General features: G+C 42.9%; 1 protein-coding gene across 2 annotated transcripts in view; it reads right to left on the reverse strand.

The window, feature by feature from the left end:
- The window catches only part of spag1b (sperm associated antigen 1b), an 88,633-nt gene extending 72,101 nt beyond the window's left edge, over positions 1-16,532 (reverse strand). Inside the window, exons 1-10 of one of the 2 annotated variants that reach the window (XM_084336528.1) lie at positions 16,417-16,532; positions 16,199-16,285; positions 15,855-15,937; positions 14,110-14,269; positions 12,176-12,298; positions 12,002-12,078; positions 9,031-9,143; positions 5,747-5,852; positions 5,383-5,513; positions 4,201-4,307 (exon numbers count right to left, since the gene is read on the reverse strand). In XM_084336528.1, the coding sequence (XP_084192654.1) occupies positions 4,201-4,307; positions 5,383-5,513; positions 5,747-5,852; positions 9,031-9,143; positions 12,002-12,078; positions 12,176-12,298; positions 14,110-14,269; positions 15,855-15,937; positions 16,199-16,282 (984 nt within the window). In that variant the 5' untranslated portion in view covers positions 16,283-16,285; positions 16,417-16,532. The remainder of the gene's footprint in view (positions 1-4,200; positions 4,308-5,382; positions 5,514-5,746; positions 5,853-9,030; positions 9,144-12,001; positions 12,079-12,175; positions 12,299-14,109; positions 14,270-15,854; positions 15,938-16,198; positions 16,286-16,416) is intronic. The other variant, XM_084336529.1, reaches the window with a different exon arrangement.
- Between the last annotated feature and the right edge of the window lie 2,421 nt (positions 16,533-18,953).

Consider the following 18,953-nt stretch of genomic DNA (forward strand, 5'->3'; position numbering starts at 1 on the left):
TCTTATATTTGAAATGCCTGAGTTCAATTTGGATTTAGTATCACCAGGCGTGCATAAGAACAGATAATGAAATCTACTGTATGTACAGTAGATTTAATATTTTTGCCAGGGTGCCACCATTTTGAAACTAATTAAAAATTCGATTGTTGCTACATGCTAAAAATAGGGGACACAAACTAACTGCGCTCCCATATATGCCAATAACGTTACGTTTTGTGGTTTATTATCCCGAGTAATAAGAGATATTAAGAAAATTCATACGGGCGGCCGGGTAGCGCAGCGGACTAAGCGTCTGTCTACCACCACAGAGCCAGTGGGATCGAAATCCGGCTGTGGTGCCTCCGGCTTGGCCGACCGTCCATACTAACACGATTGGCAGTGTTAGCGGGTGGGAAGCCGGCGTGGGTGGGTCCTGGTCGTTGTAAACAGCGACTCCTACAGGTCGGTCGGGGCGCCGGCACAGCAAGGGAAGGATCTAGGAGAGGTAGTGTGACCTTCCACACGTTACACTCTCCCAGTGAGAGTCCGCGCTGCCAGGTGAAAAGAAGTGGTGGGCTGGCTACACATGTGTCGGAGGAAGCATGTGATAGTCTCCGCCCTCCCAGACCGACGATAGGGGGTAGAGTGCGCAACGACCAGGAAGGGGATTGGGAATTGGCATAACGACTAACATTGGGATGGGAGAAAAACGGAAAAAGAAGGGGAAAAAATATCATTAAAAAAAAAGAAATTCATACAGAAGTAATTAGCTTGAAGCCCCATAGAGGCCTTTGGGAAGTGTCATTCTGAAAAACTCCAACGCTCACCGAAAGCTCTCTGTGTCCTCTTCAAAATGGCCTCAAAAGAACTACAATTCCCGACGTTCAATTTTTCCAAAATGGTCGACCTTCGTGACCAAAACAATAGAAAAACGAAAACGAAAATCTATCTAATAACACTTTAACCTATTGGTAAACTAACGTATTGATGATAATATACATTATAACTACTGTTGTGACATGGTTATGATGTTTATAATTGAATACGTTTGAAAAATAAAACGATACTTTTGTCAGACAGTCTAGACTGATTTATGACGTGATGTCATTTGCGGTCCGACCCCGGACCGCACGGGTGGAAGAGGTTAATAAAACATTTTAAAAAACTTAATTGCACCCAATTTTTGCCAAAAGGCTCATTTCCATTGGCAGTCCCCCTGCCAGAAGGTACAGGCTAAAATGCTGTGTAAAAAAGGATTAGTAGTGGGAAGGTTCCCAGTTCGATTCCTGCTCCTTCTGGGCAGAGTGTCAAAGTGTCCTTGAGCAAGACACTTAACCCCTAATTGCTCCCGATGAGCAGGTTGACACCTTGCATGGTCGCCTCCGCGGTCGGTGAGTGAATGTGTGAGGAACAAAACAATTGTAAAGCGCTTTGGATAAAAGAGTTATATAAATGCACCATTTCTACCAAAGATAAGGTTCTTAAGTCATCATTTTCCATTTGATAATGATAATGATATGGCGACATAATGGACTTGCATGCAGTCCCCTCAAAGTGACAGGTAGTAATGTTGGCTACGTGCTGGTGGCAATACATTCCTGGCATGGTTTACAGGTCTGGGCTGGGCCTCCACTCACAACTAACAACACCCGTTCTTCTTCCCATGGTGCAAAGTATAGCCCGCTCACACAGGTGTTATTACTATTATACAACTGTGCTGTTAACAAGTGTATTCATAACAAACTTTGTCACATAACACTTTCTTTTTGGCTGATTTGCTGGTATAGTTTGGTAGTAAAAGATGCATGGTAAGTGGTATGTATCTCTCTTGTAAGTTTTGATGTAATGAAGAGACTGAGAGCCTGTAACAGAATGCAATCCGTCATCTCCTTACATCATTATTGGAATGTTGGAACCTATGGAACCCGTTCTAGTGACTGGCTGGTCCTTAAGGTCCCCTGAGTTTGCTCTGAACAGGGTGAATCAGCATTTTGCTATGATGCCTCTAGCGGAATGAACTCCAACAGTCCTTAAAGCTTGAGATTCTCCCCTCTGTTGCAGAGTTTAAAACCTTGATCTCCAACCTTTGTCAATCAAGTTGTACGTGGTTTAATTGATTGGACTTATACAACAATAGGATGTATATATATATATATATATATATCAGATCGACTAGGCTATATATTAAGCTATATTGTCCAAACAGAGAAACTACCACCACCTACAGAATGCTTATTATACTTTGTTTTATCCATGTTGAGAACGAATAACAGGTAAGCAGCGAGGTACAATGCAGGCTCGTTCAACATGAAAAAAGTCGGCGGACAAAATTCCTATAGTTTCTCAATAGTCCAGTGCGCTCCACAGAACGGGCCGTCAGATAGACGCATTGGTTGTGTTGTGTGTAGGATAGACCGATAGAGAGGCGCTTGTTTCTGGTTTTATAATAAAAAATGGCAAAAAGACAAAAGGTATACTGTTCAGTGCTTACGGCCATACCAACCTGAGCACAGGGGCGTCCATTTGGTATGGCAAGGTATGGCACTCGCCATACCTTGGCAAATAAAAATGTAAAAAAAAAAGAATATTTACAATTTTTTATGTTGATTTAGAATTCGAATGTCAACATTATGAACGAAGCTTCGAACTATTCGGTACAGCCCTAGCATGTTTTGATATTGTCAATTATCTCACTTTTACTAAGTGACTTTTGCTGTGACTAACTGAAATATGCCCCAAAAAAAAGGAAAATGGACATAGGGAAGTTTTTTTATCAAAGGGCAGCAGAGACAAGTGATACAGGGACACAGGTAAGGTCTGGCTTAGTGATTATAATAGTGCAGTTCAGCATTCAGTAACCCACAGTAACTTTTTGTGAATGTGTTTTTGATACTACATTCTGTTGAACACACCTCAAAACCGTACCTAAGGAAAATTGGCTCAATTGCAAGAAAAGTAATAGACAGTTATGATATTACATTCTGCATAATTCGTATGCAAAATATTGTGGTTCCCTGCTTTAGTCTGTTGACACATTTCTATACTAAAAATGCTTGTGTAGTCCTGTGTCATACCTAAATGTCATATAAGTGAATTGTATAGAAACAACTCACCAAAAGTGACTATTGCACAACTGATTTGACAAAAAAATCCACCAAGGTGGGGAACCCCCCCCCGTTCACCCCCCCTCCCTCATCGCCATACCTTGCCTTTTAGTGAAAGGACGCCACTGCCTGAGCACGCCCGATCTGATCTCGGTTCATGGTTATTTTGTTCTTTTACTAGTTTTAGCCCTTCATATTTCATGTTCTTTTTACCCTTTTACTAGTTTTAGCCCTTCACATTTCATGTTATTTTTACTCTCTTACTAGTTTTTATGTTCTTATACACTGTAGTGCCTTGAGATTTGTTCCACAAATATATAGCGCCCCTACAAATTTAATATATTATTATTAGGGATGTCCGATATTATCTTTATTTACTTTACTTTATTTATTTACCCAGGCAAGCAAGTAAGAACAAATTCTGATTTTATTTATTGTCAAAAGTATGCATAATGTTGTGTTAATTCCACAACAAGAGATACGTAATGTTAATTACCTGAAATTATTCCATTTTGGGGGGGGGGGGGGGGGACCCTGCATATATCGGTATCGGTTGGTATCGGTATCGGAAATTAAGAGTGGACAATATCGGTATAGGTAAAAAAGCCAATATCGAGCATCCCTAATTATTATTATTATTATTACCGGCAAGTCTGGTGCTTCCATTATTTTGTCAATACCCAGGTTATCAGCTCTCACACCCCCTCCAATGTACAGTTTCTTCCCCCTCAAATGTATATACTCTCTTTTAGAAACTCTGTCTCTTAAACAGTACTGTATATTTGTATAACTTGTATGTCATAAATGTCTGGATGTAACAGTACTGTTTATCCGTATGTCGTGTATGTCATAAATGTTGAAAATGGGGGACCCTGATGTAAACAAGACGAAAGTCTTTCTCTGGTCTGCATCCCCTTAACAATTGTGTGTATTGAGCCATACTGTATTGTGCCCATTCTGCAATCTGTTAATAACGTTTTCAATCAATCAATCAATCACACGAGAAATACTTTTCCAAGTCCTTCCTCTCTGAGAATAACAGTGACACCTGCTGGGAAAGGTGGGGTACTGACTAAATAAAAAATAAACAGGCAGGTAATTTCCATGCCGCTCTTACATTGGCTGTGATGTGCTGCGGTTCTTCTCTCAGTACGGCTCTCAGGTCCTCAGCCGCCGACTGGAGGTCCCCCAGGTGCTGCTGGGCTGTGGCTCGACGCAGCAGGGCTGGGGGGGGGGGGGGGGGGGGGGGGGCGGGGAATAAACCATCTCTTTGAAACACAACAAACTAACCACAACAATCATATTTAGAAAAAAATACATATTTGTGACCGAGCCCAGCAGTTCATGGCACAAGTCTCCCTCTGTAATCTTTCAGATTTTTAGAGATTATGAACGTACAGGGAAATTGCTATCTAAAGTTTGGCTACATTTTTAACACCATTTTAGTCAGGTACTAGGTGTCCGTGTCACAAACTGCCTTTTTTAAACAAAGGCTTTTACTATTTAGAGATACTATAACTGTTAGCTGTTACAGTAAATATGTTCTTAAACATTCAAACTGTAATAATATGAAGAAAAACTAAAAACATCTCATAAATGTTCTCACAATCTGACTTCCAGACATGAGTCTCTTGCCGCTGGGCCACATATTATACACATGGGTTCCCACAGACATTGCAAAATGAAATGTTTTATTGAAAAGAAAATCGGATCCAATATTTATGGCTTAAAACCCATTTCCAACAATTAGTTACACTTTAGATTAAAAAAATATATTTCTTGATTCAGAACAATTTGATCATGGATGAACAAATCTTTCAATGCGAATGGTTGATTTGAATTTCAAGGACTTTTAAGCACCTTGTTAAAAGGGGAACTATCTTATAAATGGCCTTTTTCAGTGTTTAGCATTGTTTCCTAGCTATGTGGACTTATATTAATAGGATCTATGTCTCTAATTCTCATATTGGCGCATTCTTCCAATTCTCCTCTCACAATATTCACCCTCACTGAACTGAGTCATCTGAAAATGTGCATATCTGTAATGTCAGAGATTTCTCAGCTGCATAATAATGTGGCAGTTGGTGTGGCAGTTGGCACCAGGCCACACAGTGGTTGGAGCCCAGCCTCAAAACGGCTTAAGATCTTATGGTAGAAAAATGCTGTTTTTGAGTACTTGATTAGAAATACAAATGAATTTTTTTTTAAAAACCTTACAGAGGTGTTCCATAGACTCACAGGAATTGTGTAAAAGTGCCCAAATAGTGAAATAAATACCACTGCTGGTAGCTGACAGCACCTTTCATATTGTCTGGTTCCAGCTCCAGCACCTTCTGGCAGTCCTCCAGCGCCCCGTGCCAGCGCTCCAGCTTGAGCTCAGCCTGAGCCCGGTTGTTGTACGCCACCACAGTGGGCATGATCGACAGACTCCTGTAATGAAGGTCAAAAGACAAGAATGCAGAGGTTAACGGACAAACACTTTCACTAAGAGTTACGAGTCAGAGAGACTCTTGCTGCAACATAATTGAGGTGTAGGTTAAAGGGTTTTAAATTCTCTTTTTAAATTGTAAAATGGGAACTGATATGAATTGAAATGATGTGTGAAATATACTTGTTGGTACTCCCAAATAAAATACATTTCAAAAAATAAAAAAGGGTTTGACCTGGAATAATAAGCAACTGCCTCCTCAAAGTCGTTGGACTTGAAAGCCTCGTTGCCTTTGCCTTTTTCATGGTTAGCCAGGAAGACCTTCTCCTGGTCGGTTAGCGCTAGAGATGTTCACACACAGAGAGAGACAGAGAGACAGAGAGACAGAGAGAGAGATACATGCACAACATTAGAGTGTATAAAGGGTGTTTTGAGAGTACCAAGAGACACTGTACAGAACATCAACAGAAGACAGAGCTCATGGTTGTGGCCAAGCAGTCACTGCTCCGGAAGGTTGGAGATCTCCTTCTAGAAGTGGATGGCTGCTTAATCCACCCTTCCCCAGAAGTCCGCAACCTGGGTGTCATACTGGACTCCACCCTCTCTTTTCATTGTCACATCAAATCAATAACCAAATCTGCCTTTTTCCACCTCAAAAACACATTCAGACTCCGGCCATCTCTCCCTGACTCCGTAGCAGAGACACTCACAGTCCTTCATCACCTCCCGTCTGGACTACTCAAACTCAGTTCTTGCAGGGCTACCCAGCGATGCCCTGAACAGGCTGCAGTATGTCCAGAATTCAGTTGCTAGGGTTCTCATCCCAACCAAGCCCTAGCACCACATCACCCCCACCCTCCTCCTCCTCCTCCTCCACTGGCTTCCAGTCAAGTCCCGCATCAATTTTAAGATCCTCCTCATCACCTACAAATCCCTTCACTCCCTTGCCCCCTGGTACCTAGCTGACCTCCTCCATCCCCACATCCCACCCCGGAGGCTGCGGTCCTCTGACTCCAGTCTCCTCTCCAGAACTCCCTCCCTCCAAACATCCGCAACGCTACATCCCTGGACTCATTCAAATCTCAACTCAAATCTCACCAAATTTATCAATGACTCTGCCTGACTTCCCTCTTTTACCTAATTGTTCCTCTGATCTCCTTCCCCTTAGTGTGCCCCTCCTCCGTTAACACATTTCCGGCCAATCACGTATATATACATTATTGGGAGCCAGCGGTTAACGGCCAAAAAAACGTATATATACGTTTTTAACTTGTTTTTTCTTTTATTCGCTTTTAATATCCTATTCCATGTCATGGAGCTGTATTTTGCCTGGAAAAGACATATTGGGACTCCGAAGGTGCAGTATCGGCCAGATCCTGGTAGTGGCGCTGTCTCAAGAATGCAGTAACCCCTGTTGCAGACCTGGTGTCACACTGAAACCGCTCTGGGCGGACTTTTCTGTTAGCCTGAAGCGAGGGCTTCACCAGATCACATGGAATACTTTTTGGGACGCCGGATTCATTATGCTGTATAGCGTTATGGCGTGTGCCAAATGGACTTAAGATCTACCAGATGGCGATCAAATAATTGGAAAATTCTTTTTGGAATCCAACCGGCCAAAGGTAAGAGCAATTTGACGTCAATTTCAGCTTGATCGTGCAAGGATTTCATAGCCATACCCCAGTTCAGTGTATGTTGTGGTAATAACGAATGCCGTTTTTTGCAATCAATTAATCACAAACCCCCCCCTTTCACGCATTCATGATGGAACATAATACCGATAATACCTTATAAATAACCTCACAGGAATTATCCCAGATCATTCCGATATAACACTCATATTCACCGCGGTATGAAACGGGAACGTATCGATGGAAAAATTATTTCTTTATGGCATATATTGAACGGAAGGTTCATACTGTCAATTGACAATGATATTGGATCCATAGCTATAATATAAAATATAGGTTTAGCTCTACAAACAACGTGACGCACAGTGAACGTTTGTAATGGAAAGCTGGCCTTCCTAGAGTGGGGCCCGTCTAATGGCTGGCCCCGAATGTGTTAAGCGCCTTGGGTTTCCTGAAAGGCGCTATATACATTTAAGAAATTATTATTATTATGGTATGGTTTTATTCTTTCCCCCTGAGGGGAAACATGGTTTGCCGCCAGAGCAAATACAAATACACAAACAAGAAACAATAACATACAGTACAAGTTATAACACAGTAAAAAGGAGAGAAGAAGAGAGCCTCTCAACACAGAGCTAGCGGTGTTCGTTAAAGAATTTAACCGCAGCAGGAACAAAGGACCTTTTCAATCGCTCAGTAGCGCTTCGCAGAGCATCAAATATATTGTACAGAGGGTGGTCTTCAAAAGATAGAATGGTGTTCAATTTAGTGCTAGTTCGCTTGGCTATAATGATCTCCAAGGAATCAGGAGGGAGGCCAATCACTGATCCAGCCTTTTTAATGATTTTATTTATACAGTTTTTGTCACCGACCGTGATGCTGGCTTCGGTTTCAATTTTAAAATGCTTCCAAACTTCTGACATATTGTCTAGCTGCTCCGAGTCATCAGGTGGACATGCCGGTGTTGCGGGAGCGACGCGTTGTGAGCTTGTAGGTCTGCTATTTTCGACATACGTCACTGTCGTGCGACGGTGTAAATCAAAGGAAATGCGTTTGTTTTGGCAAATTCTTCTGCTTCTGTGCGACAATAAATAAATGAATGATGATATGTAATTTAAAACCAAAACTAAGGCCTCAGTATGAGTTTAAGACGTGAACATGGTCATGTTCGTTGAATAAAATAAAAAAGTTTAAAAAAGATTTTGACTCCCGATCACGTGAACAGATCGGGACATCCGTACTAGCAAGTATACCTCCAGTTTGCTGTCCAGATGGACACCAAGATACCTATAGGACTGGACTATTTCTGGGCGGCTACGTGGCGTAGTGGGCAAGGCGCTCGCCACGAGATCTGGAGACGCTGGGCTTGCCTGTTCGAGCCCAGCGCTCCACATTTGCTTTCAGTTTAGCTGGTCGTCCGTACTAATACACATTGGCCGTATTAGGGGGTGGGAAACTGATGGGTGGGGATCGGGCGTTGTGGACAGCGACTCCTACAGGTCGGTTGGTGCGCCTGCGCAGTGGAATCAGGAAGTGTCGGGGGCAGCGTGAGCCTCCCACGCGTTACTCCTCGCCACTGAGAGATCGAGCTGCGCAGGTGAAAAGATGCGACTGCTGTTACCTCAAGTACCGGAGGGGACTTGTGCTATGTATGACTTAGTCCACATTGCAGCCGGCTTGTGGGAGGCAAGAAACAGCGTTCGTGACAGGGGAGGGTTGAATTGGATGATACGAAATTGGGATGGGAGAAAATATAGAAAATGGGAGAAAAAGTGGATAAAAAAAAAGAACTGGACTATTTCTACCTCCTGTCCCCTAATGATGACAGGAGAGACATTCACCTTCCTCCTACTGAAGTTGATGACTAGCTCTTTTATCTTTATCTTACCTGTTGCGTTTACGTGAGGTGTGATTCTGGGATGGCCAGAGTTATGGATGGCGGGTGAATCTTTTGTCGTCACTTTCCCATCAACTCTTTCACATTCTTTGTCAACGTCAAACCTGGAAGAGAAAGACGTGTCATTTAGAGCGGTCGTCTCAAACGGTGGGATATGAGACCTTACAAAGATCCTTACAAAGACACTACTACCGTGGAACTTCAGGAAAAAACATGAACAGCAGAGTAACCATAAGTTTCAATTTGGACCAACGGCCCCTGATTTACACATATTCTTATAAATATCTTGGTTTCATCTTTAATGAGTACATGAGCTTCATAGAAGGAAGGAAAATACTGTCTGAGTCAGCAGGAAGGGCGCTAGGGGGTGTGCTGAGTAAAATGAAAGTGTGCACTGACCTTGGGTTTTCAACATTTACACAATTATTTGATTCAATGGTTGGTTCCGTTTTATTTTATGCTGCTGGAGTATGGGGTTTTGATGATGCACCTGAATGTAATGTTATCCAGAACCGTGCCATGAGATACTTCTTAGGAGTCCATAAATATACACCAAAAGGGGCTATAGAAGGGGACATGGGTTGGGACTCTTGCTTGGTCAAGCAAAAAGATGAAATGGTTAGGTTATGGAACCGCCTGGTCCAGCTGCCAAATGACAGGGTGACAAAAAAGATATTTAACTGGGACAGAGCACACGGACATCCCTGGTCAAGAGAGATGTCCATGATTTTTTCTTCTGCTGACTTAAGTATGATTTTTATGAACAATCTGCAGTGTAAGGTTCACATAATTAAAACAGAATTATCAACAATCCATCAGGATAAGTGGAAGGTGGAGAAAAAACCTAAACTTAGAAAATATGTTTTTTTTGTAAAATTTGTATTTTACTGAACCTTATGTAATGTTAAACTTAAAGAGAAGACGGAGGTCTCTGTGTGCCCAGTTGAGGTCTGGCACCCTGCCATTGGCTGTGGAAGTGGGTAGATTCCAAGGTAAACCTGAGGAGGAGCGGTTGTGTGTTATATGTGATCTGGGAGTGGTGTTTTGAGGAGGGCTTTATTTGAGAAAATTCAAATTGTAAATCCAGATTTGTTCTGGAAATCTGAGAGTTGCATGTTGAGTTGTTTTTTTGTGGAGGACATCTTCAGTTTTGCAGGATTTTTGGAGAAAGCATGGCACTTGAGACAAAACACACTATATCCTATATAATTGTATTTGAATTCCTCTTGTTTCTTTGTTTACATACATTGCGTACAGCTTGTGTTATATTAAGTTTTATTGTATTTTCTTTTTCTTGTGGCCATCTTGGTCTATATGTCATTTGTCAAATAATTGGTCAAGTATATTATTATCTACTTATTGTTATGCGTCTTGTAAGCCCATATGGGCTGGGCATACACCTGTATGTAAGACACGAAAATAAAAAACATCAAATCAATCAAATCAAATCAACTACAGTGGAACACTACAACAGTGGAACACTACTACAGTGCAATACAGTGGAACACTACTACAGTGGAATACAGTGGAACACTACTACAGTGAAATACAGTGGAACACTACTACAGTGGAATACAGTGGAACACTACTACAGTGGAATACAGTGGAACACTACTACAGTGGAATACAGTGGAACCATAGGCGGCGGGTAATAAAGGCTAGGGTAGGCTAGGCCTACCCAAATCGTTATGCTGGGAATCTTGAAATGTATATATAATATATGTGCGCAGGCTGCTGGCTATTGTGTGTCTTGTGCTGCAGCCCGCTGGCCGAGGTGTCAACGACGAAGGTGTCAGTCGGCTAGGTGGCGGCCTTTAACATTCCAAGCAGGCAGTAACCAATCACGCGTAGGCTCAGGTTAAATAATGTAGCCAATCATATGATCGCCTATTAATAGACTGTCGCCTTTTTTATGTTGGGCATTGGGGGGTGAGTCAGCTAGGTCGGGAGGTGACGGGGGGGTGCACAGCCAAAAAGGTTTGGGAACCGCTGCTCTAAGAGGACATGATGAGAGTCAGAGTTCATCAAATCGTGGAAACTTTTTAGAGCTACTGTACTGTATGTACATTGTTTTCAAAGCATGATGAGATCCAAATGACGAAAAAACATTCCCTTCATTGCCGTCAGCACTGCAACTTGGGATTAAAGTTGTGAACGGTCTTTCTCAGCAATGAGGCACATCACATTCGAAACTGGCTAAGAACAACAATGCGCCAGGAGAGACAGACAAAGTTAAAGCAGAAAAGATCATTGGTGCCAAGACGAAACGTCGCATTTTGCTGCATTAAGGTAAGACAATGGTTAATCTATTATTGGATGCCTTCATTTCAACACTTAATTTGCACTATATATTAAATGAGTGGGGCTCGCCTCGCATAGCCTAGTGGGTGTGTGTATTGACAAAAAAGGAAAAAAATTGCGCGCTCCACGCGATATAGCCTCCCCTAATGTTCGGTTCACACGCCGCCTATGAGTGGAACACTACTACTACTACTAGTATGAATGTGTATGCATGTGAATGAATGTTGGTGGTGGTCGGAGGGGCCGTAGGCAATGATTATTCGCCACGCTTCCGTGAGTCTGCCTCAGGGCAGCTCTGGCTGCAATTGTAGCTTACCACCACCGGTATGACTGTGTATGAACGAATAATGGACTCTGTGAAGCGCTCTGAGTCAGAGAAGAGCGCTATATAAATCCAATCCATTATTATTATTATTATTATTATTACTACAGTGGAACACTACTACAGTGGAATACAGTGGAACACTACTACTACTACAGTGGAACACTACTACTACTACTACAGTGGAAGACAGTGGAACACTAGTACAGTGGAACACTACTACAGTGGAACACTACTACAGTGGAATACAGTGGAACACTACTACAGTGGAACACTACTACAGTGGAATGCTACCACTATGGACACTCAACATTCAATAATCAATGAAACATGACATACTTGTCCCAATCCCTGTAATCGCGAGGGAGGGCCTTCTTCTTCTTTGAGGCGTTCCTGTCGTCTTTCGGAGCTGAATTCTGCAATGAAATTCAATGTTAATTTCTTTGCCAGTATGTCCATTTTATACTTCTACTGGTAGGACAAGAGGCAGAGTGGCCATCAGAGAGACGTCACCTGACTCAGTGCAACAGAGCAATTGGAGCCTCGTACAGGCGGCAAGTTCTCGTTCCCGGTGTCATAGTAAATGGACTGCCGTTTCAGCTCTGTGTCGGTCACTTTGCTTGCTTCCTGCCACGTCTGTAAGAAAGAAGTGAAGGGTTACCGTCTCTGCCAGGCCTGTCCTGGACTGATTATGATGGATTATTAAGGAAATAACAGTGTGGAGAAGAGGGGATAGACTCCAGGAGGTGCCACAACCTATTCATAAATGACTCCATCAGCAAAGACATGTTCGTGTGCACAATCACATTACTTATGTTGGTGGAGCTCCCTCTGGTGGAGTAGCCGTGTACGTCACTGACTTTACAAAAATAGTCAGTGGGGTAGCGTGGAGCCTCCTGTTTAAAAATCCTGTGGACCATACACAGTTTCATTTGAGAGACCCTCTCCTCCACTCTTGAGCCACCTGAGGCTGAGGAGGTGAGAGGGGAGGAGGTGGGTTCTGAGGTGTAGGCTCAGTGAGAGGGGAGGAGGTGGGTTCCAGGGGTATAGGCTCAGTGAGAGGGGAGGAGGTGGGTTCTGGGGTGTAGGCTCAGTGAGAGGGGAGGAGGTGGGTTCTGGGGTGTAGGCTCAGTGAGCGGGGCGGAGGTGGGTTCCGGGGTGTAAGCTCAGTGAGAGGGGAGGAGGTGGGTTCTGGGGTGTAGGCTCAGTGAGCGGGGCGGAGGTGGGTTCCGGGGTGTAAGCTCAGTGAGAGGGGAGGAGGTGGGTTTTGGGGTGTAGGCTCAGTGAGAGGGGAGGAGGTGGGTTCTGGGGTGTAGGCTCAGTGAGAGGGGAGGAGGTGGGTTCCGGGGGTGTAGGCTCAGTGAGAGGGGAGGAGGTGGGTTCTGGGGTGTAGGCTCAGTGAGAGGGGAGGAGGTGGGTTCTGGGGTGTAGGCTCAGTGAGAGGGGAGGAGGTGGGTTCCGGGGGTGTAGGCTCAGTGAGAGGGGAGGAGGTGGGTTCTGGGGTGTAGGCTCAGTGAGAGGGGAGGAGGTGGGTTCTGGGGTGTAGGCTCAGTGAGAGGGGAGGAGGTGGGTTCCGGGGTGTAGGCTCAGGATCACCCTCACTCATTTGTTTTGGGAAGTCTGTAGCCTGTTTTTAAGTTTCATGGAGATGGCTGTGAACCAGGAGGAGCAGGCATAATCAAAATTACATTGAATCAGCGCATTTTCCAAAGTTACCAAGGCCCTTTTGTCTATGAAGGAGGTCTAGCAAAAAAAAAAAAAAATTATAAATGTAATTACTTTTCGGGCCATGCTCTCTCCAGAGAGTTTGTTGTCCAGTATGCAACCAAGGTGTGTAATCTCCTCCTTTGAGGAAATGGCTACACCTCCAACCATAATTTTTAAACCGGGGGACTTTTTTAGATTCAAATTAGATGAAAATAAAATGGACCCTGTTTTACCCAGATTAAGTGATAGTTTATTATCCAATAGCCATATACTGACACTGTGTAGCTCACTGCTCAACGTCCTTTCCACCTCACCCTTGTCCTTGTGAGAGAACAGGAGGGCAGAGTCATGCGCAAAAAGGAACAGGTTGCAGTCACAGGCAGATTGCACATTGATATAAATTAAAAAGAAGAGGGGCCCTAAAATACTTCCCTGTGGGACCCCACACCTAAGGGGGAGGGGACGGGACAGCATATCATTAATGTCCACAACCTGTTCCATACTCTCCAGGTAGGACATAACCCAGCTGAGGGATGTGCTGTTGAGGCCCAGGGCCCTGAGTTTACACAGTAGAACGTCATGGTTAAATGCTTTTTGGGGGTCCAACATGACCATTCCGCAGTATCTACCAGAGTCTACTTCCTTCCTGAATCCTGATATGATCAGTTACAGAAGGTTAACACAGAAATAGAACATATTTAATAGAAAATATAACCGTACTATGCTACAGTGCAGGCTACCTTCAGCTCGGCTGTGATCTGGCTCCATTCGTCTTCAGGGAGGCTGGCTGCTGTGCCCAGTGGGTTCTCCTTTCTGAGGGCACGACTCTTGGGGTTCAAGCTCTTCAAGCGGTCTTCACAGAATTGGATCAGGTCGGGGTAAACTCCCTCATCTCCAGACCTTTGGCAAAAACAATAATAACAAATAATAATAATAAAAAAATATATATTATGTTTATTTTACATTGACTGACTGCACTGACTGCATGAATGGGTGGCAGTGGCTCAGGAGGTAGAGCAGTGACAGTAACTCAGGAGGTAGAGCAGTGACAGTAACTCAGGAGGTAGAGCGGTGACAGTAACTCAGGAGCCTGGAGGTAGAGCAGTGACAGTGACTCAGGAGGTAGAGCAGTGACAGTGACTCAGGAGGTAGAGCGGTGACAGTAACTCAGGAGGTAGAGCAGTGACAGTGACTCAGGAGGTAGAGCAGTGACAGTAACCCAGGAGGTAGAGCAGTGACAGTGACTCAGGAGGTAGAGCAGTGACAGTAACTCAGGAGGTAGAGCAGTGACAGTGACTCAGGAGGTAGAGCAGTGACAGTGACTCAGGAGGTAGAGCAGTGACAGTAACTCAGGAGGTAGAGCAGTGACAGTAACCCAGGAGGTAGAGCGGTGACAGTAACTCAGGAGGTAGAGCGGTGACAGTAACTCAGGAGGTAGAGCAGTGACAGTAACTCAGGAGGTAGAGCAGTGACAGTAACTCAGGAGCCTGGAGGTAGAGCAGTGACAGTAACTCAGGAGCCTGGAGGTAGAGCAGTGACAGTAACTCAGGAGGTAGAGCGTGCATAGGTAGAGCATGTCCTTTGGTGCATCAACATTAACAGACAATGAATATTCCACTTACAAAGCAAGTAGTACATGGCTTGACATTAAGGCTTGTCCTATTGTGCGGGACAAGTAAAAAAAAAAATGGCCGGACAAGCATAATACAATTTAACTTGTCCGACTGGACAAGTAAAATATATATATATATATATATTCCCCAAACGAATAGTAATGTTATTCCATCTGATCAGAAAGTGCCTGTCTCACAGTGTCACACTGGAAACTCTCAATCTCTGTACGTCAATATTACTTGAGCGTCTTCTGAGTGCTCGCTTAGTAGTTGACCGTGGCACGAGACCCGCAAAAATAGGACAAGGACATGGACAAGTGGCTCAAAAAGTTAATGTCAAGCCCTGCCATACAATTTTTTTTAAATTAAAGTAGAATAAAATTAAATTGTATATATATATAAACTCAATTCGAATAAAAAATACAATAGCAATTACAATTACAAAATAGCTAATAGAATTACAGGCTAGCACCTGGTGTGACATGTATGCAGTATTAAACAGTACCTGGGTACTCAAAACCAAGTTTGTTGAACATTGTTACTCAGCTGAAAGAGTTGTACCCTTCCTGCTGACTTGTCGTACATAACTTGTATTAAGTCGCTTTGGATAAAAGTGTCAGCTAAATTATTAAATGTAAAAAAAATTTAAATGTCCTCAATTAACACATTTACAACCATTTACCATAGGCGTATATAGGCACCCACATATAGTTGTTGTTATTGTTGCTGTTATTACTGTCCTGTAATTGTCTCAGTATTGTCATTTGTGTATGTTTTGAATAATGGAAAATCAAAATAAAATATTAAAAAAAAAAAAAAAAAATGTCCTCAATTACTTCATTACAGAATGTGTACTCTTGTCTTAACGGTACCTTAGCACCCTCAGGATCTCCTCCAGGTATCTGACATCAGTGCACTTTTCAATGTAGCCGTAGTCCATATGCTGCAATAGGACCTTGAATGAATGGATGAATGAATGAAAACTTTATTTAACAGATTGCAGAATGGGTACAATACAGTACGGCTCAATACACACAATTGTTAAGGGGATGCAGACCAGAGAAAGACTTTAGTCTTGTTTACATCAGGGACCCCCATTTTCAATTCATAGTGACATTTATGACGTCATACACAACATACATGACATCATGACATTTATGGCATAGGGACATACATGACATACAGGTGTATATTATAGTACTGTGCAGATGCATACCTTCCCGTTCTGGTCCCCACACGCTGCAGATCCATCCTCTCGGATTGGATGCGAGGAGGAGAAGTCCTTTGCGCTCATCATCATTAACTAAGATGGGGGTCAAACACGCACCAGTTAGCGTTATAGCTTATAATGACACGGCTGGTTAGCGTGTTAACGCTAGATAACAAAATAGCGAAAGTGCCTCGTCTTTCAAACTTGACAGCAAGTTGTCTTACATCTCAGTCGACGGTTATCGAATGTCGAATATGATTATTTTGTATCGGAGGAAGTCGGTCTCTCGGTGAATTTGAAGAGACAAATTTCACTTTGTTTACCTCCCAGCAGGCTGTTGTGTGAAGGAGCACCGAGTTGAGTTTCACTTGCTTGTTGTTTCCTCTCGTCTGCGCGAGCGCGGCTTGTTGCTATGGAAACTCCCCCCACCTCCCTCGCGACCAGAGCCAGGCTCTGAGTAGGGTCCAGCTGCGGCGCCGGAGAATCCTCTCACGGGGCAAGCCTGTGGCAGCCACGAACCTACTTTCTATAGAAGCAGCTCGGAGGTTTGACTGATTGATTGAAAACTTTATTAACAGATTGCAGAATGGGTACAGTACAGTACAGCTCAATACATACAATTGTTAAGGGGATGCAGATGCAGACCAGAGAAAGACTTTCGTCTTGTTTACATCAGGGTCCCCCATTTTCAATGCATCAGGAAGGACATATATGACATACATGACATACAGATAGATGTGGCAGCCACGAACCTACTTTCTATAGAAGCAGCTCGGAGGTTTGACTGATTGATTGAAAACTTTATTAACATATTGCAGAATGGGTACAGTACAGTACAGCTCAATACATACAATTGTTAAGGGGATGCAGACCAGAGAAAGACTTTCGTCTTGTTTACATAATTTTCAATTAATCATAACATAATATGACATACACGACATCAGGGGCGGTTCTAGGATCAGACCTTTAGGGGGGCTCAGCCCCTAGAGCAGTAGCATAATTTCACTAAATTCCATGGTCAGGCAAGGGAGGGTGCGGGGGTGGGGGGGGGTAAAGGCCCCCCCCCCCCCCCCCCCTTGGTGGATTTTTTTTGTCAAAATCAGTTGTGCAATAGTCAATTTTGGTGAGTTGTTTCTATATAATTCACTTATGACATTTAGGTAACATTAATGAACAACTATGTATTAAGGAGACAACTACAGTATGTAAGTAGTAAACCTATTATTATTATTTTTTATTCCAGTCGATCATAATGATCATGATCATATTACGGAGCGCTCATGCGTTCGAGAGAGAGAGAGGGAGAGAAAGAGAGATATTTTTTTTAATTATTTTTTTCGGTTTCTCACTTGATTCGATACTCGGTAGTACCGACGTGTTTCGGTTCGGTACCTCAAAAGTACCGAATTCGGTACCCATCCCTAGTCGGGTTACACTATGCCTACATCCCGACACACACTCAGTCAAGTTTGTGTATGTGTGTGTCGCCGACGAGGGAGAGAGATGGCGCACACACATTACACACACTTCTGCAGTCCCTCCCGCCGTCCCTCTCTCTCTATTTCTCTCTCTCTCTCTCCCTCTCGCTCGTTCTCTGCCTGTGAAAACCCGTTTGAGGAAGTGTCGGGTTACACTGCACTACAACCATAGAGGGAGCGTTACTGCAGATCAATGCTATGTCGACGTCACAGAAACCGTCAAATCAGAACAGTTTAGTTGAGTGAGGGAAGATCTCGTGAACTCGAGACTAGACTGATGAGTCAATAGGGTAATTACAGACACAGACCCATTGATACTAACCTGTATTACTATAAAACCATGCTAAACACAGAAAAAAGGCATTTATAATGCATGTCCCCTTTAAATCAACTTTCCAGCCCCCTGTCAACTGTCAAATGATGTCAACTGTCAACCCGAATTAACATTCAGTATTCAATATTGTCTGATTCAATATTAACATTCAGTATAGAACAGCTAGCTAGCCGTTGTGGACAGTCACCTTTCCACAGCAGAACACCTTGGTTGAGAAATGCAGGCTTCAATCTATGTTGTTTAGTCTATCTGTCCAGTACTGTTCAGTACTGTTCAAAGATGCACAATGAGATCTTCAGAGAGAATTGTTGAATATATATAGAACACAAATGTTCTAGAATGTTTGATTATAACATCATACTGTGACATCACAAATGTTCTAGAATGTTATTATTATAATAATATGTGGTTGGCACTTCTTTATCGTTGCTATTGTAGATAACTGTGGCAATTCTACATGTACATTTTTTTATTCATTGATAACCAAAAAAAACATTATCTACTTGAGGAGAGAATGTGTATATCTGTGTTTTAACTTTGTGTACACACTTACCGCCCATAATGGGGGTAGGTATGCGTTACTCATAAATTGTTTCTGCTTCATGGGGAGAAGTCTTGGTTTTGGGGAGAGTAATATAGGGTTTCCAACCTGCTCCTAGAAACAAAACAGTGAACAAAATGTGTATTTTAGAAGCTTTAGGGGCTACAGGCGTGTAGTTCACCAGTTTGATAAGAATCTATTATTTGGGAAACAGAAGTTACACTATAACCACTTGTAGGGCTGGGCGATATGGCCAAAAATGATAACAATATCATATCACACGATATCCATAATTATCTATATTGTTATACGTATAAAAAAAAAATATATATATATATATATATATTTTTAAACAACAGATTTATTTTGCAGCAATTCTTTGTCGTTGCCACCATCTTTAGTGTTACA

The sequence above is a fragment of the Notolepis coatsorum genome, assembly GCF_963971535.1.
Source record: "Notolepis coatsorum genome assembly, chromosome: 19".
Taxonomy (NCBI): domain Eukaryota; kingdom Metazoa; phylum Chordata; class Actinopteri; order Aulopiformes; family Paralepididae; genus Notolepis; species Notolepis coatsorum.